The sequence below is a fragment of the Lithobates pipiens genome, unplaced genomic scaffold (assembly GCF_037356315.1).
Source record: "Lithobates pipiens isolate NorthernLeopardFrog02 unplaced genomic scaffold, aLitPip1_a1.2 Scaffold_10, whole genome shotgun sequence".
NCBI classification, from domain to species: domain Eukaryota; kingdom Metazoa; phylum Chordata; class Amphibia; order Anura; family Ranidae; genus Lithobates; species Lithobates pipiens.
The window spans coordinates 34,039,953-34,066,117 of record NW_027507686.1 but is presented as its reverse complement, the minus strand read 5'-3'; the positions used below and the strand labels follow the sequence as shown (position 1 = coordinate 34,066,117).

The 26,165-nt window shown below is 43.1% G+C and overlaps 1 protein-coding gene across 4 annotated transcripts in view; it reads left to right on the top strand.

Moving 5' to 3' along the window:
• Positions 1-26,165, top strand: part of HYDIN (HYDIN axonemal central pair apparatus protein) — a 141,844-nt gene that overhangs the window by 105,508 nt on the left and 10,171 nt on the right. For 3 of the 4 annotated variants that reach the window (XM_077453565.1, XM_077453559.1, XM_077453550.1), the window contains 29 exons: positions 113-333; positions 1,209-1,391; positions 2,679-2,798; positions 2,984-3,143; positions 4,652-4,824; positions 5,319-5,517; positions 5,670-5,769; positions 6,295-6,394; positions 6,466-6,634; positions 6,779-7,020; positions 8,562-8,682; positions 10,099-10,303; positions 10,906-11,141; positions 11,341-11,492; positions 12,184-12,373; positions 12,805-12,904; positions 13,070-13,321; positions 13,752-13,894; positions 13,973-14,185; positions 14,582-14,742; positions 15,321-15,406; positions 16,076-16,286; positions 16,369-16,593; positions 16,699-16,837; positions 18,226-18,391; positions 18,785-18,932; positions 19,765-19,972; positions 20,117-20,338; positions 20,837-21,006. In XM_077453565.1, the coding sequence (XP_077309691.1) occupies positions 113-333; positions 1,209-1,391; positions 2,679-2,798; positions 2,984-3,143; positions 4,652-4,824; positions 5,319-5,517; positions 5,670-5,769; positions 6,295-6,394; positions 6,466-6,634; positions 6,779-7,020; positions 8,562-8,682; positions 10,099-10,303; positions 10,906-11,141; positions 11,341-11,492; positions 12,184-12,373; positions 12,805-12,904; positions 13,070-13,321; positions 13,752-13,894; positions 13,973-14,185; positions 14,582-14,742; positions 15,321-15,406; positions 16,076-16,286; positions 16,369-16,593; positions 16,699-16,837; positions 18,226-18,391; positions 18,785-18,932; positions 19,765-19,972; positions 20,117-20,338; positions 20,837-21,006 (5,015 nt within the window). The other variant, XM_077453575.1, reaches the window with a different exon arrangement.

The following is a 26,165-nucleotide window of genomic DNA, read 5'->3' as shown; positions in this document are numbered from 1 at the left end:
AGGAGTAGACTAAACATATGAAATACAGAGTGCCTGTGAGGTACTGTAGAGATATGATTTGTATAGATGTAGTATAGCTGTATCAAGAGATCTCCATTATGTGTGATCGCAGGAGGAGCAGGTGACACCTACGAAAAGTCGCAGCAGGAAAGAGAAAGGTGGAGACACAGGTCGAGAGAGCCAGAAGGACAAGCGGCGCTCCTCTTCTCTCCGCAAGAACCAGCAGAACCAAGACAGCCGTTCTCCACCACCACCACCTGGTGCCAGGACACCCGTCTCTGACCAGGAGCTCAGCAGCCTGGCAGGAGAGACCCAGATGGAAAAAATCCAAAAGTAAGATAATTATCTGTTGGTTTTATTGTCATTTTGTCATTCTTGATTCTTTGACACTGACACTCAGCCCCAATATAGCAACAACTTAGGCTATTCTGCAAACTCTGCCTTGATGAACTCATAAATCATTATGTAAGCCCTGAAGAAGAGGGGAGTCCCATCCTCTGAAATGGGCGATTCCTCCATTGTGATCAAAGAAGCAGCAGCTTAGAACTTAAACCAGATCTACATACAACATACTATGGATTTACCTCCCCCAAGGAGAACACCCTTTGTTTTGCATTTACAATAAGATCAATTCTTATTCCTTCTGATCAAGCTCTACTACGCATCTACAAATATGTAAGATTGTAAGCTCGCAGAAGCAGGGCCCACCTAACCCTCTTGTATTGAATTATATTGTTGCTGTACTGTCTCCCTTTATGTTATAAAGCGCTGCACAAACTGTTGGCGCTATATACTTTAAATCCTGTATAATAATAATGTTTTATATTTTTGAAAGAATACAGCATTTGTGTCTTACACCATAGATTAGCAAATAAAAAAAAATATAGAAAATGCCATTATACTAGTATAGTGTTCTAAGTAGCAAATAGTCATTTCCCAGTCTCGGTTAACACCAGTAGGCAGCATAATGCGATGTATTGATCAAATGTCAATGTGTTCTAATACTTTGCACTTTAATATAATTGTTTACTTTGGGAATATCTACTAGGGGTTACACATTGAATTTGCTAATTTCATGCACTAGGCACTTTAGTTTAGCGTAATATTTTAAGGTAGCGCAACACCATTTCACTGATCATTGACAGCTGCTTGTTTCATTACTGCAGTAGTAAAATGTACATAACAGTCGCATCTTCTTCTGTCTCCAGGCTAGGATTGTTCCGCTGGGTGGTCCCGGCTGGAGGACAAGTCTTACTGCGCATTCATTTCCAGTCCAACAATATTGGGAACTTTGACCAAACCCTTAATTTTGAACTTGTTGGGACCCGGCGCAGGTACCAGCTGTACTGTCGCGGCATCTGTTCCTTTCCTACAATCAGCCTGGACCCCAAGTAAGTGTCAATAAATGGGAGGACCGACAGATGTCATCTACACGGGGACATATTAACTTTCACATCATTGTAATGAACACTGTAGCATTATTTTTAGAATAATACATAATACCTTGTAAGGATTGTTATATCCATGGAAGGATTAAAGGGTTAGTTCATCTTTACCAAAAAACTGCCTATGTGGGTAAGGGGCAGTTGTAAATAAAAACAAACTGTGCAGCTTTGACCAAAGTAAAAGTCATTATAAAAGCTTGGGTGTTTTTTACCTTAATACTTTCCCTGCGTTAAGTTAAAAAACACGCCACCCACTTACCTGAGATGGTCAATGATCCAGCGCTCTTCCGGCAGCAGTCTTCTTTCCCCTCTCTTTCTCAGGGACTTGGCAGCAGCAGGACCCATTGACTTCTGCTGCTGTAAGTCAAATCCTGTGATGAGGGATTGGGGGGCAACGCCTCGATGTTTGTGTCTACGGATGCAGTCAGTTCAGCTCGGGAGCTAGCCTGCAGGTGGGCCCCCATAGGCAGCAGCTTTCTATGGGAGCCCACCGAGAAGAAAAGCCAAGAGTGCCGGCAAGGGACCATATAGGTTGAGGGCCACTCTGTGCAAAACCATTGCCCAGATCATGTAAATATGTTTGTTATTTTAATAGATTTTTTTAAAATTCATTAACACTTTAAGTAATGCCCTTGGTATAGGTGTAGGCCAATTATGTACCTCCTGAAGCCTAGCAGAAAAATTCCCAAAGATTGCATCATCCTAACCTGCCTTGTTGCTAGGATGTTGATAAGACACTCCCAGCCACTTCAAACTCCTTTTGCATGTGTCTCTATCCCCATCACAGTAGCTCTGAGTTCAGCGATGCTGCGATGGAGGCGATAGTAGGCCATACACGTGCAGGGCTTTGAGAGCTCACGCCTGTGTTGGTGAGGGATGAGCAGTAACAGCTGAGAATGTCTTAGCAACATCCTAGCAACAAGACAGGAGGACAGGATGATGCCATCCCTGGGAGTTTTTTGTCAGGTTTTTGGAGGTATGTAAATGGCCCACACCTATAGCAAGGGTATTATCCAACTTTAGTCAAAACTGCACAGTTTGTTTTTATCTAAAGGCATCCCTTACCTGGATAAGCATTTTATTAGTAAAGGTGACCTAACCCTTTACATTTCAGGAACATGGCTGTAATAATAACTGCATTTTTCTTCATTCTGATATATGTGAGAGACATTTCTCGTGTGATGCTGTTGCCTATTAAATAACCCGGTAAATGGTAAGTGCTTTGTTTTTCAGAATTGTTTTCCCCCACCGGAAGAAGGATTCCAAAAGTGATGAAATTGTGCAGAAGAAGTTCATCCTGAGCAGCAGCACATTTGATTTTGGGCCTCTGTTGTGCGGAAAGAGCCGGGAGAAGTGAGTACATCAGATTGTTGCACCTGACTCTTGATTTGGCAGGTAGATGATAATAAGCCCAGGGTAGGGTCCTATGGCTCTGTAGCAGGATATGTATGTCAAGCTGTATAAATTATAGGAGGCTTCTAGTAAGTATGAGTGCAATGACAACTATCACAGACTGTGATCTCTACCTCCTTCTACAGGTATAAAGCAGGACAGTACCCAGAGAACATGGAGAAACTCACCATCTATAATGCATCACCTATGGAGTCCGAGGTGACTTTCTGTTTCCAACATGATGTCAAAGCTTCCACCTTCATACTGGATCCACCAAGCATGATGCTGAGACCGGACGAGAAGCAGGTTTTCTACTTTCTATGATATCTAGCTATTATGTACCCTAACATATATATTATACACTCTTCCCTGTAGTATATGTAGTGTGAGTGTGCTGGTTACCATGTTTCCAGTATTATTTATTTCCTCTGAAATTCAGAGGGTAGATTGTTGGATTCATGTGTGGATCTCTTTATTCCTGTTTATTCTTCCTGTCCGTTACCTTTGTGTTGTGTCATCCTATCTGACCTCTAGGAAATAAGTGAAACTGAGATTTCTCTAAGTGGGCAACAAAAGTTAAAAGTGAAAAACTAGTCACATAGAAATTTGAAGGCCGGCCCCCTTAAGGCTCTAACCCCTCCCATCTCACGGATGCTCAGTTTTGTTTAATGTCTTTAGTAGAATGGATGTCTTCTATCACTATTATCACATTTTTTGGTAAAAATCGCTGTTATTTGTACTGACCATATAGGCAGCCTACTTCAGACTGCTGTACTACTTATCTATACTTACCATATAGATGGCCTGTTCTGGACTGCTGTAACGCTTATCCATACTGACCATATATGCGTCCCACTACTGTACTCCTGTGTTGATCATATAGATGACATGCTCCAGACTGCTCCAGACTGCTGTGCTATCATGCAGGCAGCCTGCCCTGGATTAGTTATCTGTACTGACCATATAGACGGCCCGCTCCAGATTGCTACACTGACCATATAGCTGGTCTACTGCAGACTGCTGTACTGCTTATCTATACAAACCATATAGACGCCCTGCTCGGGACTGCTGTACCGCTTGTCTATACTGACCATATAGGCAGCTTGCTCCGAACTGCTAAATTGCTTATTCATACTGACTATAGTTAAACGGTCCACTCTGGACTGCTGTACTGCTTATCTGTACTCACTATATAGACTGTCCACTCTGGACTGCTCTACTGCTTATCTGTACTGACTATATAAAAGGCCCACTCTAGGCTGGTTATCTGTACTCAACATAGAGAAGGCCTGCGCCAGACTGCTGTATTGCTTCTCTGTACTGACAATTTAGACAGACTGTTTCAGACTGCTGTACTGCTTATTCATAGTGACCATATAGATGGCCTTTCTCGCAGTGCTGTACTTCTTACCTGTACAAATCATATATTTGGTAAGCTCTGCATTGCTGTACTGCTTATCTGTACTGACCATATAGACAACATGCTGCAAACTGCTGTAACTGTGACATAATGGGGTTTTTTTTTTACTAAGTACAAAAATCAGACTCACTTTTGCATAGAAATCAATCAGCCTCTAACCCCAGCTTGTTCAATTAAGCTTTGGAAATAAAACCTGGAAGCTGATTGGTTTCCATGCAGAAGTGAGCTTGATTTTGCACTCTCCAGGTTTAGTAAATAAACCTCACTTTGACTTTCTCTGTAGGTGTTCTCATTCTACATAGATTTAGATAGACCCCATCATGAGCATTGCTCTAACCCACTATCGCTGGCTTTTATCCGATCTGCAGTAACCCACACATGTGTTCCCTTCTAGGAGCTCTCTATATGGGCATACCCAACTGCCCCGGGCTTGGTTGAGGATAATATCGTATGCTGCATTAAGGACAACCCTGAGCCTGTCATATTCCACTTGTGTTGTCGTGGTGTGCGCCCAGAACTGGAACTAGACCGCAAGCAAGTTCACTTTGAAAAAATTCTTCTGCATCGGTAAGACAGATGAGGGCCAAATACCCAATGTCAGGGGACATTTACACCAAGTTATCTTGGTGTAAATGGGGACCAGTCTTTGCTGCTTATGATGTTGTTTGTCTCTGCCTATTGGTGATGTGCAGTCATCAGGTTTTCTGTCTCCAGGTGATGTGCAGTCATCTGGTTTTCTGTCTCCAGGTGATGCGCGGTCATCCTGTATTCTGTCTCCTAGTGATGTACAGTCATCTAATATTCTGTCCTCCAGTGATGTGCAGTCATCTTGCATTCTGTTTATCAGTGATGTACAGTCGTCTTGTGTTCTGTCTCCCAGTTATCCTGTATTCTGTCTTTCATTGATGTGCAGTCATCCTATATTCTGTTCTCCAGTGATGTGCAGTCATCATGTAATCTGTCTAAGTGATGTACAGTCTTGTATAAGTTTCAAGCTCTATGCATGTTGTATATGAATTCTGCATGTTACATTCTCATTCTCTGATTTGCACATATAACAGGAAAGACACCAAAACCATCTTCCTGAGAAACAGTACTTTCCTGCCGGCAGCATGGCGTGTGACCGGCCTGGAGAATCTGGGTGATGACTTCTCTGTGTCACAGGATCAGGGCATTGTTGCCCCCCGAACAGAGTACGGATTACAGCTCCACTTCAAAGCTGCCAAAGCCACCAACATCAAGAAGTTTATTCGCTTGGAGGTATTGAAGCCGACTGATTTTTTTTCACTCTCCTGTGTATTCTTTGTGTGGGGGGCTCTGTTTTTTTTTAAGTTTATTGGAGTACTTGATCTCCTAAAGATGGAACCTTCTCAGTGGCTGACCTGTTGGAATGTTCTGTCTTCTCCCTGCAGGTCTCTGATGTGGAGAACATTCTGGGAATTGTTCAGCTGGAAAACATCCATGTGTTTGCAGAATCGTATGATGTGTCTCTGGATATCAGCTTCCCAAAAGGTACTCAAACTTCACCATTCCCATCTCTAGATTATCAAAACAGACATTCCATGTACGCTGTGGGCAAATATAGAATATTTCCATATCAGTGTGTTTTGTATCTGTGTTATATGATCAATAAGTGAATAGGGCAACCTCTGATCATCCACTGACAAAACTCTAAATTATTTATCTTTCATGAAAGCTACTGCAAGACCTCTCCACCTCTCCCATCTGTTCTCCACATTTTCAACCTGCCCTCCATCTCACCCTTCTGCCCTCCACCTCTTCCACCTGCTCTCCATCTCTCCTACCTGCCCTCCGCCTCTCCTACCTACCCTCCACTGCTCCTACCTGTCCTCTGCCTCTCACATCTTCCCTGCACCCTACCCACCTGCCCTCCGTCTCTCCCACTAACTCTTTCTCATTGTGTAAAGTGTAGCTCGGCCTTCTAGATTGTAAACTCTTTTGGTCAGGCAACACTTTTCCTTTTGTGTCCTAAATTTCCTGTAAGTTGTATTGGACATATTTTTTCTCACCTTGCAGGCACGGATGGTGGATTGGATTTTGGGGTGGTGAAAGTGATGGATGAAGCTAAGCATAGTTTGTCACTGAAGAACAAAGGCAAATATGAAATTGGCTTTAGGTGAGTGGCTCAGACCTTCACAGCTCCTTCTTGCAGATGTGTCCGAGTGTAATCTCTTTTCCTGTCCACAGTTTCTCCCTGGAAGCCTCCACTCCTGGAATGCCTGATCTGAACTCCATATTCACCATATTGCCCCAGAAAGGAACGCTCAGCCCCAGTGACCGGGCGACCCAGGTACAGATCGTCTTCCAGGCTAAGAAGGAAGTACAGATTACAGATAAACCCATCTTGAAATGTCAGGTGAGTAAATTTCTTTTGGACTCTTCTTAGCAGATTTCTTTTGGACTCAGTAGATTGATGTTGAACTCGCTCAGTAGATTTATGTTGGACTTGCTTAGATGGATGTTGGTCTCATTCTGTTCCTTCTCTTTGAATTTCATGCAGGTTATTGAACCAAATCTAAGTGAGGGTGGTGAAACAATTGCGAGTATCCCCATCCGATTGTCTGCCACATCCGCTTTCTCCAAGTACCGTCTAACGCCATCTTCCGACATCAACTTTGGTGCCATGGTGGTTGGGGTCCGCAAACTTCATTCTTTCACCTTGGAGAACTGTGGGCAGCTGGAGTTCCGTTATAGCATCAGCAAAATGATCGGCGAGGTGATGATCCAACCTGCCAAGAAGGGGTAAGAAGGGGAACAGCCTGTGTATAAAGCACTACTTCAATGTTGTTCCTATTTACAAAGATGCGGTGGGCAATTTCTAACCAAACTTCAACAAAGGTAACAATAACCCAACCACATCTATTTATAATTCTATGCATTAAGTTGAAAAATCTTTTGTGCTGCAGCACCCCCCCAGACCCCCCTTTTTCTTACCTAAACCCAATCGTTCCAGCGTTAGGGACAAGCACAGCAGCTCCAGCCGCTGTCTCGGGTTCTCATTGGATAGATTGATAGCAGAAGGAACTATTGGCTCCCGCTGCTATCATTCAAATCCAGTGACACTGGGGCCGGGGCAGGACCGAGTCCTGATGACTGTGTCAATGGACTCAGCAGCAGGACTTGGGAGCATGCCTGCGACCAGGGCTGGTGTAAGGATTTTTGACACCCTAGGCGAAAACCCAATTTTGACGCTCCCATTGGCCCCACCCCTGACTCCACCCCTTAGCCCTTCCCATGTGACAGGGGGTGGCGCTATACCGGAAGCATCGGCTTTGCTTCCTCTAGCACTGGCTCAAGTGCTGCGCCTCTAGTTACACTACCTGTTGGATGGAGCAGCTGCCTGAGACTGAGTTAGTTACATGCTGCAGCCTGCAGAGCATGCAAATGCGGAGGGAAAACAGCGGCCGGGGCGCCCCTAGGCAGCAGTGCGCCCTAGGCGGCTGCCTAGTTTGCCTAGTGGTTGCACCGGCCCTGCCTGCGACTATAGAAAGCGGCTCTCCGTGGGGGGGCACTCTAGAAGAGGAGGAGTCAGGAGCACTGCCGGCGGACCCCAGAAAGGGAGGATCTGTGCCGCTCTGTGCAAACCCTTATACAGAGCAGGTAAGTATAACATGTTTGTTATTTAAAAGAAACAAAAATGAAGCTTTACAATTAGGCTGGCCACTGCGAGTAACAACTCCACCTTTTTGCGCAAATTGTTTTCTCTATCGTTATTGTGTAAGCGCCATAGAGTTGACGCATAGAAAATTTGTTTTATCAAGTTCTGTGAGCTTTTTTTGTAATGTGTCCTCACTGTTCTTAGTTTGGAATACATTATAATGACCTTTGGGGTCATCATTTAATCCATGAAGGATTCATTAAAAAGAAGTACCTAATTGGTCCTCCTGTAATACTCTGCACAGCAGTAATCAGACTGGAGGGGGAGGGGCAGCACTGGAGCCAGTCACCTTCTGTGGCTTTGTGTGACAATCTTACCAGGGTGCTGCTCCTTTTCATTGTCTAGTTACAGGCTGGGGGGCGGATCTTGGACCAGGCTTTGCTTCTCAATTGCAGGGTAATCTGCGGAAAGGTCTTAGGAAGGGCGGTACCCAGCAGTGCCGCCAAGCAGGGGTGTCTGGATGACAGGCACGCTTGAAAAGAAATACAAATCCTTTGGCATGTAAGACAGTTTCTATATATTGTATGTATTGCAACTGTGCATTTAGCAGTTTTTTTGAGTTCAGCTTTACCCATTTGAAAGTTTGAAACAAGTCTCTTCTAATGATTCAACATCTCTGTTTCAGGCTGGCTCACGGCATGAAGAGATCTCGATCCCGGGAGGGTTCCGGATCCAGTAGATCTATTGCCTTAAGCAAAACCAAGCGCTCCGATTCCCAGTTGAGAGAGACAAATGTTTCTGGACAGGTGGGCTGATATCTGTGTGTTTGTAAGATAAGGTATATGACACATTACACAGAGCATTCCCCAGCTCCTTAGTGTGGCTTTTCATCTCTGTCATTCAGGCCTTTCAGTGCTCCTATGCCTGGTCCACACAATGAGAAAATCAGACCAAAAATACTGCTTTTGGATCGATCGTCCGATAATTTGATCATTACTACACAGCTTTCGAGAGCACAACAGTTCATGCAAAAATATTCGAAAGGGAAAAGCACAAACATTTTTCTTGTACAATAACAGAACACACTATTTTCTTATAATTAGTATGGTGTTTGTATGAAAAAAAATCATGAGACCAAGACCACGCATGCTTGGAAATTAAAGAATACAATGCATTACATTATATCACTTCGGAAGTTGTATTCTGTTGTACAAGAATTTTCATAACTTTGGCAAATTATTGGTTTTCAATATGAGACTAGCATGCAAAAAAAAAAACACACAATCATTCGTCTGATATTCTTATCGTGTGTACTAGGCTTTAGTGTACATGATATGTACAGTATCTCACAAAAATGAGTACACCCCTCACATTTTTGTAAATATTTTATTATATCTTTTCATGTGACAACACTGTGACAACACTGAAGAAATGACACTTTGCTACAATGTAAGGTAGTGAGTTTACAGCTTGTATAATAGTGTAAATTTGCTATCCCCTCAAAATAACTCCACACACTTCACATTGTAGCAAAGTGTCATTTCTTCAGTGTTGTCACATGAAAAGATATTATAAAATATTTGAAAAAATGTGAGGGGTGTACTCACTTTTGTGAGATACTATATATTTGCTACACAATGGAAACGCATTCACTTAAAGAAGATACTATGGACAGCAGTGATGTCTCATACAGACCCTGACAATCATCTTCTCACAGTGGGGCCCTGGAGTGGACAGGGGTGGGCAAGAGTGGGGTGGCAGAAATGTGGTGGACAGGAGAGGCATAGAGACCAGTGGAGTGGACAAGAGTGTGATGCACAGGACTGAAGTGGACAGGTTTATAGTGTAGATGAGGGAAATGGGACAAACAGACAGGTGTTGGACAGGATTGAAGGGATCAGAAGTTGGGTGGACAGGATTGGGGGCAACAGGAGTGGGGTGGACAGGATCTAGGTGGACAGGAGTGGGTTGGATAGGACTGGAAGGGACAGGAATGGGGTGAATGGGATGATGGTGGACAGAAGTGGAGTGGATGGAACATTATGGACAGGAGTAGAGTGGACAGGATCATGGTGGATCAGAAGTGGGATGGACAAAAGTGGGGTGGGCAGGTTTTTGGTGTACAGAAGTAGGTTGGACAAGATCACACTGGGCAGGAGCAGGTTGGCTGCTGTACACAGGGATCCACCTTGTCTCATGCTTGTCCCATGTGTTTCTTTCAGGCGCGGTTTGCTCTGGGCATATTCATCATTTCACCCGGCTTTGGAAACATACCTCCAGGGGGTCAGCAGGTGATCAGTGTGGAGTGTCTTGCTGATCAGCTTGGGAAGAGTGAGGAATTCCTGGCTATAGATATATCTGATCGGAACCAAGAGGATCATCCGAACGGAATCCCATTCCGACTGGTGACTGAAGGATGCATTCCAGGTAAGGCTGATCCCCCTCCCCTCAGCACACTATTATCATTTATCATATTGATAATGATTCCTTTAGGTGAACCTGTCTCTCATACATATATAGTGAGCACACACCAGTATGAACAATCCATTTTATATGTTGAATGTACACCTGCATGAACAATTAATTCTATATTCTGAATACACCCCTATATAAACAATGCATTCTATATTCTGAATGCACAGCTGTATGAACAATCTATTCTTTATTCTGAATGCACAGCTGTATGAACAATCCCCTATTCTGAATGCACATCTGTATGAACAATCCATTCTATATTCAGAATGCACACGTGTAAGAACAATCCATTCTACAGTATATTATGATTACTCTATATTCTGAATATACATCTGTATGAGCAATGCATTCTAAATTCTGTAACACTGCTGTATGAAGGTCTCTATTTTCTGGGCTGGTATAAATGGCCCTGTAGGGCTCCAATTTAATCAGTTTGTAGAGCTACTAGTTTACATAGTAGTGACTCATTGTAAGAGTGACAGGTCCTCTTTATATAAACATGTGCTTTGGTCATTATTGTGCTCTGTATGATCCTCACTCTTTGTTCATTTCAGGATTTGTCACAGATGACATTGGTAGCATATTTGAGGAGCACAGGATCATTGGAGATGCCAGGATCCTCCAGTGTCTGCCACCATTGCAGTCCGGTGGAATTTACCTGAAAGACGAGAATCGCTTTCTGTTTTGGAACGTCATTGTAGGACAGACTTCCTGTGCTCGCTTTAAGATCATCAACAGTGGGAAAGTGGCCTGTGATGTGACACTGAATGCCAAACCCATGTCCAGTAAGGTACAGAAGTTTTGAGGCGAGTGATGGTAACATGAATTCCTCACCAATCGCCTTTCATTGTTCTAATGGAACCTGAATATTATTGACTGCTTGCAGGTTAAATCACTTGTACTAGCCTATTCAGTTATCCTGTATGTGGATGTAGGGAGGATCTTCTGTCAGGCACTGTATGGTAAACTGGCCACTCTTTTTCCTCTAGTCCACAGCTCGGATCACTGACATCTTCGAAATCCAGCCATCGCGGATGACGGTCCCGAGTCACAGTCATAGCTTTGTCACTGTGTCCTTCACCCCCCAGAGCATGCAGATGTACCAGTGCGCCTTTGAGGCGGCCGTGGAGGGGATGCCAAGGTACAAAGTAATCTGCCAAACATGCTGCATGTAGTATGAGGCAACGTGGAGGATATGTCAGGAGAGCAAAGTATATTGTCATATAAAGCAAGATGGAGAGTATGTCAGGAGATCACAGTATGCTGTAGTATGAGAAATCATGGGGGATATGTCAAGAGAGCACAGTATATTATAGTATGAGACATCATGGAGAGTATTTTTAGGAGATCACAGTATACTGTAGTATGAGACATCATGGAGAGTATGTCAGGAAACCACAATATACTGTAGTATGAGACATCATGGAGAGTATGCCAGGAAAGCACAGTATATTGTAGTATGAGACATCATGGAGAGTATGTCAGGAGATCACAGTATACTGTAGTATGAGACATCATGGAGAGTATGCCAGGAGACCACAGTATACTGTAGTAGATGATGTGACCTAACCAGGATAAAACCATCCCGGCTTTAATCCAACAGTAGCTTAGCCAAATTTCTCTGAAGACTCCGTTATATTAGAAACCCAGGCATTAGTTGTAGAGAGAAGGATTTGTAATTGATTTGAGGATCTTCAATGAAAAACCCCAACATGATGTTTCTCAACTCCCTCACAAGGCAGGATTGTGCCCATCTATGAGTTATGAAATGACATTGTGGGTTTGTGTCCTTGTCTTTTGTATAAACATTTATTTTTTCTCTCCTTCTTTAGTGCTCTTTCCAAGTCCCAAAACTTGACCTTTGACATCTGTGGGGAGGGCAACCTTCCCCGGGTCACCATCTTACGCCCTGTTCTGCGCAACAAGCATGGAAACCCTGTCCTACTTTTCCAAAGACTTCTGATTGGTCAGAGCCAGCAGCTTCCTCTTGTTTTAAAGAATGAAGGATCCATCCCAGCTCAGGTGACCATCCCACCTCCAGCACTGTACACACACACGCACACACACTCTGTTTGTGGTAATGTAATAGCTGGATATAAATTTTGTATTACACCTTGGGGTTTATTTACTCTAATTGGAACGTGCAAAATCTGGTGCAGCTCTGCAAAGAAGCCAATCAGCTTCCTGTTTTTTTTTTTTTTTGTGTTTTTTTGTCAAAGCTTAATTGAACAAGCTGAAGTTAGAAGCTGATTGGCTACCATACCCAGCTGCACCAGATTTTGCACTCTCCAGTTTTAGTAAATCAACTCCCTTGTGTTACAGTGTGCAGCACAGTACAGATATACACCATGTCACATAGTATCATACCACTTTATAGTACATTGTAATAGAGGAGAATTATTCAGGTGCTTTGTCTATGTATTGTATTAGTAATTGAATTTCTCGCCTGACAGCTGAACATTGACTTACCTGAATGTGGGCAAGTCTTCAATTTAAAACCAAAGCCCAACACACACTGCATCTACCCAGCCTGGAATGAGGGGGAAGAGCCAGGTGAGAAACCATTAGCTACCCTAAATGTTGTGTATATTGGTGTACAGCCATTCTGAGTGATGTGTGCATCAGTGTGGAGTACAGCCACCCTTAGTGCTGTGTGTGTGGTGGTTGGGGGAGGTTATAGAAGTTGTCTTTTATCCCATGTTCTTTTATGTCCCATAGGGCGCCGGCCACATACCGCCTCACTGATCCTTCGTCCAGGGGAAGTGGCAGAATTCGATGTGGTCTTTTGTCCTACTGAGCCATTGCGATGTGAGTGCGCCTTGCAGATGTCAGTGCTGGACAATCAGTATGAGAAGACCAGTGTACAACTGGTTGGGGAGGGTTACCTAGAAGACCTGACCCTTGACAATATCCACAGCCCGGGAGGACTGTTCACCCCTGAAGGACAGCTGGATGATGATGTTGTGGAAGGTAAAGTTTCAAATGTGTAAAAGTCATTAGGGATGGGGAAAGCTGGTATATATCGACTGACATCGACATAGAGAGAGGGCCACGTGTGAGTGCTCCCCACTATACCCAAATGCCTACCCCACGTGTGAGTGCCTACCCAAAATACCCAAGCACCGCTGTTCCACTATCCTAGAGTAACCCCCTTCCACTACACCCTAGAGCACCCCCCCCCCCCACTATAACTGAGCCCCCCCCCTACTATATCCAAATGCCCCCTTTTTGCTATACCAAAGTGCTCCTATTTTACTATACCTGAGCCCCCTACTCCTCCTGTTATACACGAGGGTCCCCTCCCACTATAACTGAACCAGTTTTCCCACGCCCTGCTATACCTGAATGACTTCCATCCCCCTGTAATCTATTACTGTAATTTTCTGTGTTTATATAACAGCCACGCGGACCGAGCATGTTGTTTTTGGAGACTGTCACATCGGTCAGCAATACCAGGTAACATTCACCATGACAAACCGCAGCCTGACAGACACCATGAGGTTTGAGTGGCCTCAGGAAGCTCCTCTGAACTTCTCCCCTCAGGTATGATATTAAGGTGTCAAATTGTGGTCACCTTCCATAGACGTGAGATACAAGAATCACTGTGTTTCCTGCCGACAGGTTGGACATATCCATGCCGGTTGCACCAAGGACGTTACACTAACTATGAAGTCTGATGTGGCTGTGGTGCTGGACAAGTCTCCGGTGAAGTGCAGAGTGTGGCGGATCTCGTTCGCACTTCCTGTGGACCAAGTTCCAGACTGGGATGACAGAATGAGGACAGTAAAGTGGGTGGATAGCGGTAAAGGGGTGCAGCGCCCTGCCAAGAAGAAGGTGAGCTTGGAGAAACCAGAGTGAGCATCCACTCTGAGAGTGACATGATAGTGGGAAGAGATTTCATTCATGTCAAGAGGTGAGGTTATCAGGGTTTATTGTACAGAGCCATCTTCAAGTCATGGAGCTTTAATAACATCACTATATGGGCTAAAGTCTGAGGGAGGACAGGGCAGGAGGCAGGGTTATACAACACCACCCACAACAATCATGACAACTGTCCATCATACTGGAGAATCTCTGATACCAGTGGGCAATAAGTCCCTCATTGAGAGTATGGGAGCCGAACGGTCAGATATTGTCCGGTTCTGAGTGCAGTGGTGGGTCTGTGATGGCAGGATAGACAGCAGAGTTCCCTCAGATCAGTACAATTACATAATGGACATCTGTCTGTAGGTGATAGAGACAGATCCGGAACCGACACACACACTTCTGGATGACGGGTCTCGCCAGGTGGAGCTGCTGGTGAGCGCTGCTGTGGACCATGCTCAGTACAAGGCCAATTTTGCAGATGTCCATTTTCGAGATACTCTCCTGTATCAGACACTAGTGTACAAGTGAGTACAGAGAGAAAAAAAAGACCTTTGAGAGGAACTTACTTTCTTTTTTGTGTGCAGGAACTGACCTCCTCTCTGTTTCTATGTGCAGGAACTGACCTCTTCTCTCTGTGTGCAGGAGCAGACTTCCTCTCTATCTCTATGTGCAGGAACTGACCTCCTTTCTATCTCTATGTGCAGGAACTGACTTTCTTTCTATCTCTATGTGCAGGATCTGACCTCCTCTCTATCTCTATGTGCAGGATCTGACCTCCTCTCTATCTCTATGTGCAGGAACTGACCTCCTTTCTATCTCTATGTGCAGGAACTGACCTCCTTTCTATCTCTATGTGCAGGAACTGACCTCCTTTCTATCTCTATGTGCAGGAACTGACCTCCTTTCTATCTCTATGTGCAAGAACTGACCTCATCTATATCTCTATGTGCAAGAACTGACCTCATCTATATCTCTATGTGCATAAATTGACATTTTTTCTCTCTGTGTGCAGGAACTGGCCTCTTCCCTATCTCTATGTGCAGAAACTGCCCTCTTCTATATCTCTGTGAGCAGGAACTGACCCCCTTTTATCTATGTTCAGGTTCCTCTTACAGAACAGTGGTTCTGTCCAACTTGAGTTCTCCTGGCAGGTCCAGATGGAAGGACGGAGCACAGCCACAGAGCAGGGTAAATGGAAACTGTGTAGCCTTGCATTAAGCTGGGTGGGGTAGTGCTCATTTGCTTTAGATCTGATATATTGGAGATAAAGGAGAGACGGAGGCTGCAGGAGGTTATGTCTTGTTCAGAGACAATAGTGGGCGGTAATTAAGTGTCTCCAGGACAAGATAACATGCAGCATGTTCATTCTGTTCTTACACCTTAATATTTAAGTTAAGTTAGAAAAGACACATTAAAAATTAAAAAAAATGTTTTCCATTGTACTACTCTGTACTGCTGGGGTTATACTGACACAGCCAGATGAAACCATACTGAACTGATCCCACCGCAGTGTTTGTCCATCTTCATTTATCACTGGAATAAGAACTATCTGTATTGCCAACATCAACCAGTTGCAAACTTTCTTCTGTTATTCTACAGAACAGGATCTGAACTGAGCCATTGCTGTGAGACAACACAGACAGTTTCCTATTTCAGACACCTTGATAAATGAGGCCCATTTATTGTATGCCACACACACATACACAGCTGTAGATGGTCATATTCCTGTATGTATTATTGGCTGTGAGATAACTCAGACAGTTCATGTTTTAGAAACCATGATAAATGAGGACCATTCATCGTATGCCACACACACTTTGCAGTATTTGGTCACATTCCTGTGCGTATTGTTGGCAGATTCCCTGGGCAGTTCACGCAGCTCTTCCAACCACAGCCGTCCTTCCAGTGCCTTGGAGAGTGTGACGTCTCTGCTGTCTATAGGAACAGATTCATCCCCGTTCTGCATTCAGCCAAGTGCTGGCACCATACCAACCGGGCACAGCCAGGAATTTCTCATCAAGTTCTCTCCAGTGGAAGTCAGCGAATTTGAGGGTCACCTGATCTGCAGGTGAGATGTTGGTCTGTGGGATTATTAGCATTACATATGATTAAATAATTGATCCAGGATGGTCTCATGTCTTATCTTCCAGCATCCCTAATCTGCTCCCTGGGCAGCCAGAGCCACATCTCCTGGTCAAAGGCTGTAGCCTGCGGCCATTCTGCCACTTCCAGTTGGAGGAATCTGACTATATCAGCAGCGGGAGACGCAACCCAGAGCTATGTGGACCCCGCGGAGCCCCTTCAGGGACCACTTTGGATCCAAACACCCGGGTCGTGGAATTCACCTCGGTGGGGGTTAGGACCAAAAATGTCAGGTAAGCAGGAACACAAAAAGTCACAGTGGTCCATGTAATATACAGTATTTGTGAAAAAATAAATAAATAAATAAATAAACATTTTGTTTTATTGCATCTTATTAGGAGCTTCAGTATTGTTAATCCCACCAACAGTCCTTACTCCTTCCTTTGGACATGTGAGGATCCCCCAACTATCCAATACCCTCCATCCTTCCGCTGTCTGAATGAGCAGGGGCTGATCCAGCCAGAGAAGAAGGTAGAGGTAGGTTTTGGCAACAATGTATCAAGGGAGGAATAGGTGTTCTGCCACCAGCCTATTGAAGAATGGGGGTTTTATGGTACTAGTGTATTGGTGGGGGGTGTAGGTATCATGGGGGGGTTATGGTACCAGTGCATCATGGGAGGGGTTAGATGTCATGGTGCCAGTGTATGGGGTATGGGGGGGGTGAATGTAATGGCACCAGTGTTTCAAGGGAGGAATAATGGTCATGGTGCCAGTGTATTGGGAGGGCGTGGGTAGGTTTCATGGTACCAGTGAATCCTGGCAGAAGATAGAAGTCGTGTCACTAATGTTTAAGGAAGAGGGAAGGTGTATCGGGGTAGGTGGGCAGGAAAGGTAGCCTACTTATCTCATTTATGACAGGTTTTGTTTTTTCATATAACAAAATCAAAAAAAGGTTGCACTCCAAAATTAACCTTAAAAGTGATCAGTGAATATGTATTATGAGTAAGAAATACATTTCATATAATACAATCTCATATCCTGTAACTGAAATAACAAATTCATGTGAAAAGAAACATTTCCTGTGGGAAAAAAAGATTTTTCTAATAAAAAATAACAAATAAGTGTCCAAAATCTGTAAATAATTTAGTGACAGCTTATGACAAGTTCCACAGTTGCAGTGACTTTGCTGGATAAATTCCACCACTGAGTAAAGTGTGCGCTTACCAGCTGTAAGAATTTGCATCATCATCCTTTTGCAATATCACTCGTTAGTGGAGGATTGCACTGACACAACCCAGACCGGGGGACCCTTCCATAAGAGGCGATGACCAGATCGTTTGGCAAAACAAACTGAGGAAAAGGCCCTGGCTGAGCAATAGCCACAGGCATTAAAGTTCTTACAGCTGGTAAGCGCACACTTTACTCAGTGGTTGGATTTGTCCAGCAAAGTCACTGCAACTGTGGAAATCGTCACAAGCTGTCATGTTATTTTTTATTAGAAAAATCTTTTTTCCCACAGGAAATGTTTCTTTTCACAGGAATTTGTTACAGGATATGAGATTGTATTATATGAGATTTATTTCTTGCTCATAATACATATTCACTGATCACTTTTAAGGTTAATTTTAGAGCGCAACCTTTTTTGATTTTGTTGTTATTATTATTATGTGTATCTCACGTGGTGTTGCTGTTATTTAGTTTAGTTTATTGTCCAGCGCAGTTTTTTTCTTGCTATATTTGTTTTTTCATGTGCTTGCAGCTGCTTAAAAGCTTTATTAAATCATAAAAAAATAAAATAACGCAGAACTCTGCAACCACAGATGTTGGTGGTCATACACATGGCCCGAGCGCTACAGGCAGAATTCGGCCCTCCATTCACTACTTGATACCACCATTCAATAACATTTGACTTGATTTGTCCTCAGGTCACATTTGAGTTTGTCCCTCAAGTCCTGGACATCAGTGAGTCCTTCTGGTCCTTCACAATCCCTGAGCAGAACATCTCCGTCCCATTCCTGCTGGTTGGAAAAGCTCTAGAACCTTCTGTGTCCCTGGACCGGTCCCACCTCAACTTCCGATCTCTGCTGACTGGTAGGTGACCTCCCAATGTCCTGACCAGTCATTATGGAGTTTTCTCCATACTGAGTGCCATCCATTATGTTCAATGCCCAGACGTGAAAAATTTAAGGAAATCTATTTCTCGATGAGCCTTGTTCTTCCAAAAACGACAAACAGTCATACACATGCAGAAGAGTTAAAAATTAGGACCTGTGTGTGTGGAATCATTAAAGCTGGGCAGGTCATAGCCAGAAAGAGAAGCTCCACCGTCAGTGATATCATCACTGATTACCCTCCTTGTCTTTTAGCACACTTTCTTTGAAGAGTTTCTCTTTGATATAAATCTGCATGTGTTCGTCATTGGTGTTTAGTGTATTTGCTTTTTGTTGATGAATTTTCTTCCTCGTTTTCTGTTCCTGCGGACAGGTCAGGAAGTCGAGGAATCCGTCTACCTCATTAATAATGAGAAGAAGGCGCTCAGCTTCTGCTTCCGGGAGCATTCTTGTTTCTCAGAGAGTCGCGGCCAGAGTCTATCGGTGAAACCGCAGGAAGGAGCTGTCCCTCCACTGGGCAGGTAAAGATAGCACCTGTTTGTTCTGTCCTCTGGTGACTCTGCGATCACAGCGTGCTGCTCCTGTATATGCCACATATTGTCACCCACACTAACAGACACACACAATTCCTCATAATTTTAGAGCCAGGTGTAATGTTCCAATATACATAATGAATGGCAACAGATCATCCTGTGCAGACGAGGGACTTGCCATTGTCATTTATCTTATTGTAGCTCCTCAGTTGAGCACCCACAATTATACTGCAGTATGTTGTGCCTCTGTGTGCCCACCTCACCAGTCACCAGCTGTACCCTCACTCAGAAAAGGTCCCTGCATTCTAATTGCCCGTCCCCCCCTCATTATGTGCAGCTCCCCAGGCAGTATGTCTCTGCGCCCATACCTAACATGAATCTGCCTTCGCTCCAGTAATGGTACAAGGTCTTTTAGCACCCAAGGTGAAAAAACCAAAGTGCACTACACACACATACACACACACACAAGATGTGAACTACTTGAGAAACCAAAGCTGGATATACACTATACAACTTTTATTGTTAAATTTCCTTTAGATTTACCTTCAACTATGTAGTACAAGGACCTGCCTGATTGCATACAAATTGAAAGTGTTTAGGTTTTTACCTCACATTAAATGGTTTTGGTAAATCTGAAGAAACATCTAAAGAAAATTGTATAGTGTGTATCCAGCTTTAGTTCGCAGGTCTTGTTCTTTTGGCACAACCCCCCCCCCCCCCTCCTTCTGAAGTGCCCAAGGGAGCCGCCATCCCTGCCTACCCCTCAGTCCCAGCCTCCCCAAAAACCATTGTGACACTGATTACATCTCTGTGCTGTCAGGTTTCCCATCTGCATCCAGTTCAAGCCATCACAAATCGGAGAGGTCAACTTCAACCTAATCTGTGACATCAAGACCAAGACAGAGCCGCTATATCTAAATGTGAAAGCTGACAGCCACACCACAGAAGTCTTCATACAGTGCCAGGACAACACCGGTACAGTCACAACCCTGTCTGCCCAGAATCCCAATGAGATTGACCTGGGACAGGTAATAACCTGTTATATGGCAAACACAGGGAATAGCTGTAGTTCTGCATTATTTTTTAGGGGGCCTGACAGAGACCTCAGTGCTGCCCCTCTCTACACCCGAATGTTCTACTTGTCACTAATTATGTTTGTCTTTGATCCATAGGTGGATATTAACGACAGCTCCACTCTACAGTTCCACATCATTAATAATGGAAAGTTCCCCTTTAACTTCAGCTGCACGCTGTCCACACCACGAGTGCTGCAGGAGTACCTGAGCCTAACTGCAAGCAGTGGGTGTGTGCTGCCTGGAGGACAAGCCCAGACTTCCCTGACCTTCTATCCTACCAAGAGATGCATGATCAAAGATACCCAGCTAGTTATCCAGGTATGACCTATTATCCATGTAAGTTCTGAATGGGGATTTGCTGTCGATCACATAGCAGTCAGTTGTCCTGTGACCTGAACAAGTAAATATTGTTGAATCAGCAGGAATCAGAGACCAGTGAAGGTATTGAGATGCTGGGAATGTGCAGTGGGCCAGACCCTGCATCATAGTCCCTAGTGGGACTCTAACTGGCTCACTGGCTCATATAATGTTATATGGACCATGGTTGTGAGTCCTTGTAGAAAAAACTTGGGGCCTTCAGAGTCAGGAGAAGGTGAGGGACTTAAATACCAGCATGTCCATGAAGGAAACTCAGGGGCTCCATATTGTACTGTATTAGTCTTGAGTATCATGGAATTCGGCCATCAGGTTTTCCATCTTCATACCTGTGTGCGGTATAGGGTGCCATTGCATGACACATTAACCTCTGGTCCTGGCAGTATACAGGCAGACTAAGATCATCCACCATATAATAATGTGTATTCTGCCATCTTACAGATAGTGAACGGGCCGATGCTAACGTGCCAGATAAAAGGAGGTGCAGTGCGTCCCGGGATCCACTTATCTTTTACAGAATGTAACTTTGGACATTGCTTCATCTTCCATGATGGGATGAAACCGGTCAGGAAATCACTCTTCATCACTAACAAGGATGACCGAAATGTCAGGTGAGCTGAAATACCCCAAAACCTTATTCTCTGACTGCCACAATGACACCAAATCCAATGACAATAAATCCACCGACACTAAATTCGCCAACCGCCACAATGATACAGAAGCCGCTGACTGTCACAATGACACCAAATACTCAGACCACCACAATGACACGGAAATCACTGAACTCCACATTGACACCAAATCCACTGACTGCCACAATGACAAAAATACACTGACCGGTATCATTGTGGTGAATTCACTGATTACCACGATGGCAACAAATCCACTGAACTTCATATTGACACCTGATCTACCAATCACCAAAATGATACAGAATCCAGCAACCTTTCAAGTACTATGCCCGCACCTCAAGAAAAACTTACCTTCAAAGCTGCTATATTTGAAAATTAGCTAATATTCTAATGCCGCGTACACATGATCAGACTTTCCGCCAACAAAACTGTGTATTTTTATTCAAAGGTTGTTGGCTCAAACTTGTCTTGCATACACACGGTCACACAAGTGTTGGCCAACAATTCCGAATGTGAGAACGCGGTGACATACAAGACGTACGATGATCCGAGAAAAAGGAAGTTCAATAGCCAGTGCGGCTCCTTCTGCTTGATTCCGAGCATGCGTGAACTTTTATGCGACAGACTTGTGTACACACGTTCGGACTTTCCGCCAACAATGTTTTGTTGGCGGAAAATTTTAGAATCTGCTAGCAAACATTTGTTTGCGGAAAGACCGACAGCAATGTTCGATGGAGCATACACACAGTCAGACTTTCTGACAAAACGCTCACATCCAACATTTCCCGTCTGAAAATCTGACCGTGTGTACGCAGCATAGGATTGAACTATAAAAAAATATTACAGCACTGTTGGCTATGTGCTCTTATATTAAAGTGCTGTTCAAATCTCTCAATTTATTATCTTGTGCAAATATAGCAAAAAATATAAAGAAAACTAATTAATCTATCTGTGACCACAAATAATAACCCAGACAATAAATACATAAATGATGTGCAAAGAAAACAACAGTGTATATACTAGTCCATAAAATATTACTTTGTGCTACAATAATTACTATTCAAAGTGATCAAAAAGTGTCCAGTGCATAAGTCCACAGATTCAAAGTACGGTATGCTCTTCCAAAATCTTCAGTACACAATTCTAATAGTGCTCAATCTAAATGTGCGATCTTGTGAGACAACACTCTACTCAGTAATTCCTCCACCAGCCGCACAAACGTAACAGAAGCTTTAAACCTATATTATATGATTTTTTTTCATTTTAGTATAGAACTCCCAGGTCCCTTCCTCATGGAGTATTAATATACAGTGGAAGAAAATGTAGCGCTAACAACTAAACATGTGAACATGCATATGTGGAAAAATGCATAAACATAACATGAAAAAATGTATGTAAAATTCTTGTAGAAACAGGTGACAGATGTCCCACAATCTACTTAGACATATAAATAGTGACTCAATATTAAATTGCAACAGTGCAATAAATGACAAAATGAATATAAACAGAGAATAATGTCACTGAAAATTTAAATAAGGAGCCAGGTTATATCAAAAGTCTGCTGGATTGTCCACATTCTGAATCAAACTGAAGAAAGTGGAATCGAGTTCTAGGGCAGACAGCATCAAGTGAACCAATGGCTGGTAACTAAACACACAGGATAGTGTGTCCTCCACCAAGGGTAGGGGAGGGGTACTCTTACGAGAAGATGGAGAAGATGTGGACCCACATGCCAGTGGCAGCGAGTCAACCAAGCATGGAAGGTAGGTAACCGGAACTTTGGTGTGATTAATATGACCTTTGTTAATGCTAGTCAAGGTCGTTATAATCACAGCGTCCCTCGGCACTATTTGAAATTTCATAATAAAGACCCTTCTGGAACCCAATTCCAGATTATAGATACATTTGTCCCTAACTGGAGAGGAGATTCCAGTCTTAGACAAAGAAACATTCTGGATACACGAATTAAAATGCTATTTGCTGTTGGGCATGAATGTCAACTGGGATATAAATGCTTTCATTAACCAAGCCTAATATTTTAGATATTAGTTTTGTTTTATTCACTTCCATTTTTATATATCGCCCTTCATTCTAACTATCATTGAGTTTTTACTGTTCACTGTAAACTTGAAGTAGTGTGTACTTTAGATGATCCCGTGGGTGACATCCTTCTCTTCCACTGGTAGATCTGTGCAAACTTTTTTTATATAACTTTTTATTTTTATTTCTTACGTTTCTTACATTGCCAGTCGGGTATTATACACCATGATTGACTTATTATGTGTCTCTCTTTGCAGTCATCTCGTCAAGCCGAGGCTTGACTCACACTCAACTTGAGGCTTGGCGCAGTAGGTGTCAGAGCTGAGCATGTTGATATTGCTGGCCATACTAGAGTGAGGCTTGGAGGTCATCTACGGAGTCACGTGATCTGTGTCTCTTGGTTCCCTGACCCCATAGCGAGATATGACTCTTGAGTGACCCTGCTGATCACACTGGATTGATATCTGGAGGGCACACGTGGAGTCGCGCGATTGATGTCTCTCTGGTTTTTTACATCAGAACGAGGTGTGAAACTCACGCGAGATGCCATGCCTGTTGAAGCAGGTGACGGGAGCGGGGCTACGCCATTCAGATTATTGATTGGTCCAGTACTTATTTTGCTATTCTATATATCCAGTGGAACCTTGGATTATGAGCATAATCCGTTCCAGGAGAATGCTTGTAATCCAAAGCACTCGCATATCAAAGCGAGTTTCCCCATAGAAGTCAATGTAAAAGGAGATAATTTGTACCAGATTGACTTCTATTGCATGCATTACCGCATGTGGCCAGAGGTGGTGGGGGCGCCGGAGAGACTTGGAAATACTCGGAGACCGCTCGGCTCCCCCGCACCGCTGGCCAAATGCACACTGCAGAGGCTTGAATCCTGCTCGTTTTACGAGACAACACTCGCAAACCGAATCAGGATTTAAAAAAATAATTGCTTGTATTGTGAAACGCTCATTAACCGTGTTGCTCGCAATCTGAGCAATGTGCGAGGGCAGGCTGATACCCCAGTTGAAGTGGGACGAAACGTGTCGGATTTGCTAGCCTAGTTCTCCACGTTGCCTTTTTTTTAAATTTGTGATCACATCATGATGCTTGTACCATTTTATCAACAAATCCATCCGGTTTTTACCTACATGAGGAGGCATTCTTTGTTTTTATGATCCCTATGTTTGCAAATTCATTGGATGAGATCCTGTAAGGGTATCACCACGATCCTTCGGTGACCTGCTCCAAGGTTCTGGTTCCCTGCACATCCATTGGACGAGATCCTTGAGGACATTGCTAGGACCTTCCTGTGACACATCCCAAAGTTCTGGTTCCCTTCGTCCCATGCTTGGTTGACTCGCTGTCGCTGGCATGTGGGTCCACATCTTCTGGTAAGCGTACCCATCCCCTACCGTTGGTGAAGGACGCACTATTCCGGGTGTATTATTACCAGCCATTGGTTCACTTGATGCTGTCTGCCCTAGAACTCGATTTCACTTTGTTCAGTCAGATTCAGAGTGTGGACAATCCAAAAGACCTTTGATATAACCTAGCTCCTTATTTCAATTTTCAGTGACATTATTCTCTGTTTACATTCATTTTGTCAATTATTGCACTGTTGCACTTTAATATTGAGTCACTATTTATATGTATAAGTAGATTGTGTGACATCTGTCACCTGTTTCTACAAGAATTTTACATATATTTTTATGTTTATGCATTTTTCCACATACATATGCACGTTCACATGTTTAGTTATTAGTGCTACATATTTTTCCTATATATCCATTTCATTTTGTCCATTGCAGTGTAGCTGCTTTCCTATATTCCACTACCTATGGTAAGCGCAGTAATTTCACCCCATTTTTCACTATTAATATAGAGTGCGTTGAAAAAATATTCATACCCCTAGACGTTTTGCAAATTTTGTCCTATGTCCACCAAATCCACTGAATGCCACACAAATGGCACCAAATCCATTGACCTCCACAATGACACTGATGCCATCGGCCATCACAATGACACAAAATCCACTTATTATTACAATGACAGAGCCATGACAACATGTATCAATATGCTGAGACTGAACACAAAAACCTCAGCGTCCTGGCCTTGAAGTAAAATAATGACGTATCGAATCAGGCATGACATCAGTAATGCAGGTTTATTAACACCTGGGAACATACAAGTTTATGTTCAAAATATTACAAGATGCAGGTCTAATTTATACAGTTTCTTACAATGCAAGCATAATAGGTACAGCATGATTGGTTGCTAAGATCTACGTTAATGTAACTAACCATAAATCTGACACCTGTCATACAACCAGACAAAATTATTAATTCCCAGAATTCCTATATGTTTATTAAAATGATGTATAACTGTTTTTGTCTATGGTTATGCCCCCATTAAAATACTTGTGTAGACACCCAGTCATGTTAAATCAAACCCTCCTTGTCCTGATAAGAATTCACCAACTCAAGGATAACAGATTTATGACTTTGGGAAAATGAACTTGCAACAACCCCACCTTTATGTGTTATGTCTTATAGTTTTCCACTATACAATCCTATATGTATGTATTCATATATTGGTTTTACAAAAGGGTACTTTATTATTAAAATAAATAAATAAATAAATATAAATATATATATATATATAGATAGATAGATATAGATAGATATACACAAAGCTAACAGCTTTATTCAATATTGTCTGATTACTAATACATACATACATACATACATACACATCAGTGTTCTCTTATTCAGTGTATTTTAACAGTTTTAATGAGGGCACAAGCAGACCTTAATTAATGTACATAGCTTTCCCATATTCCACATAATTACTTTTAAACCACCAGTATAGGAAGTTTTAACACTTATTCTTGACAATGGTTGGTTTATTACCCTCAAGGAATATTATCTTATCAGGCTGTAGTTCAACTGCTGTCAGTTTTTCTCTTCTAAATAGTTGACTTAAAGCGGAGGTTCACACAAAAATTGAACCTCCACTTTTCGGAAACCTTCCCCCCCTCCGGTGTCACATTTGGCACCTTTCAGGTAGAAGCACATTTGAGTGTAGAAGCTGCCATTTTTTGATTG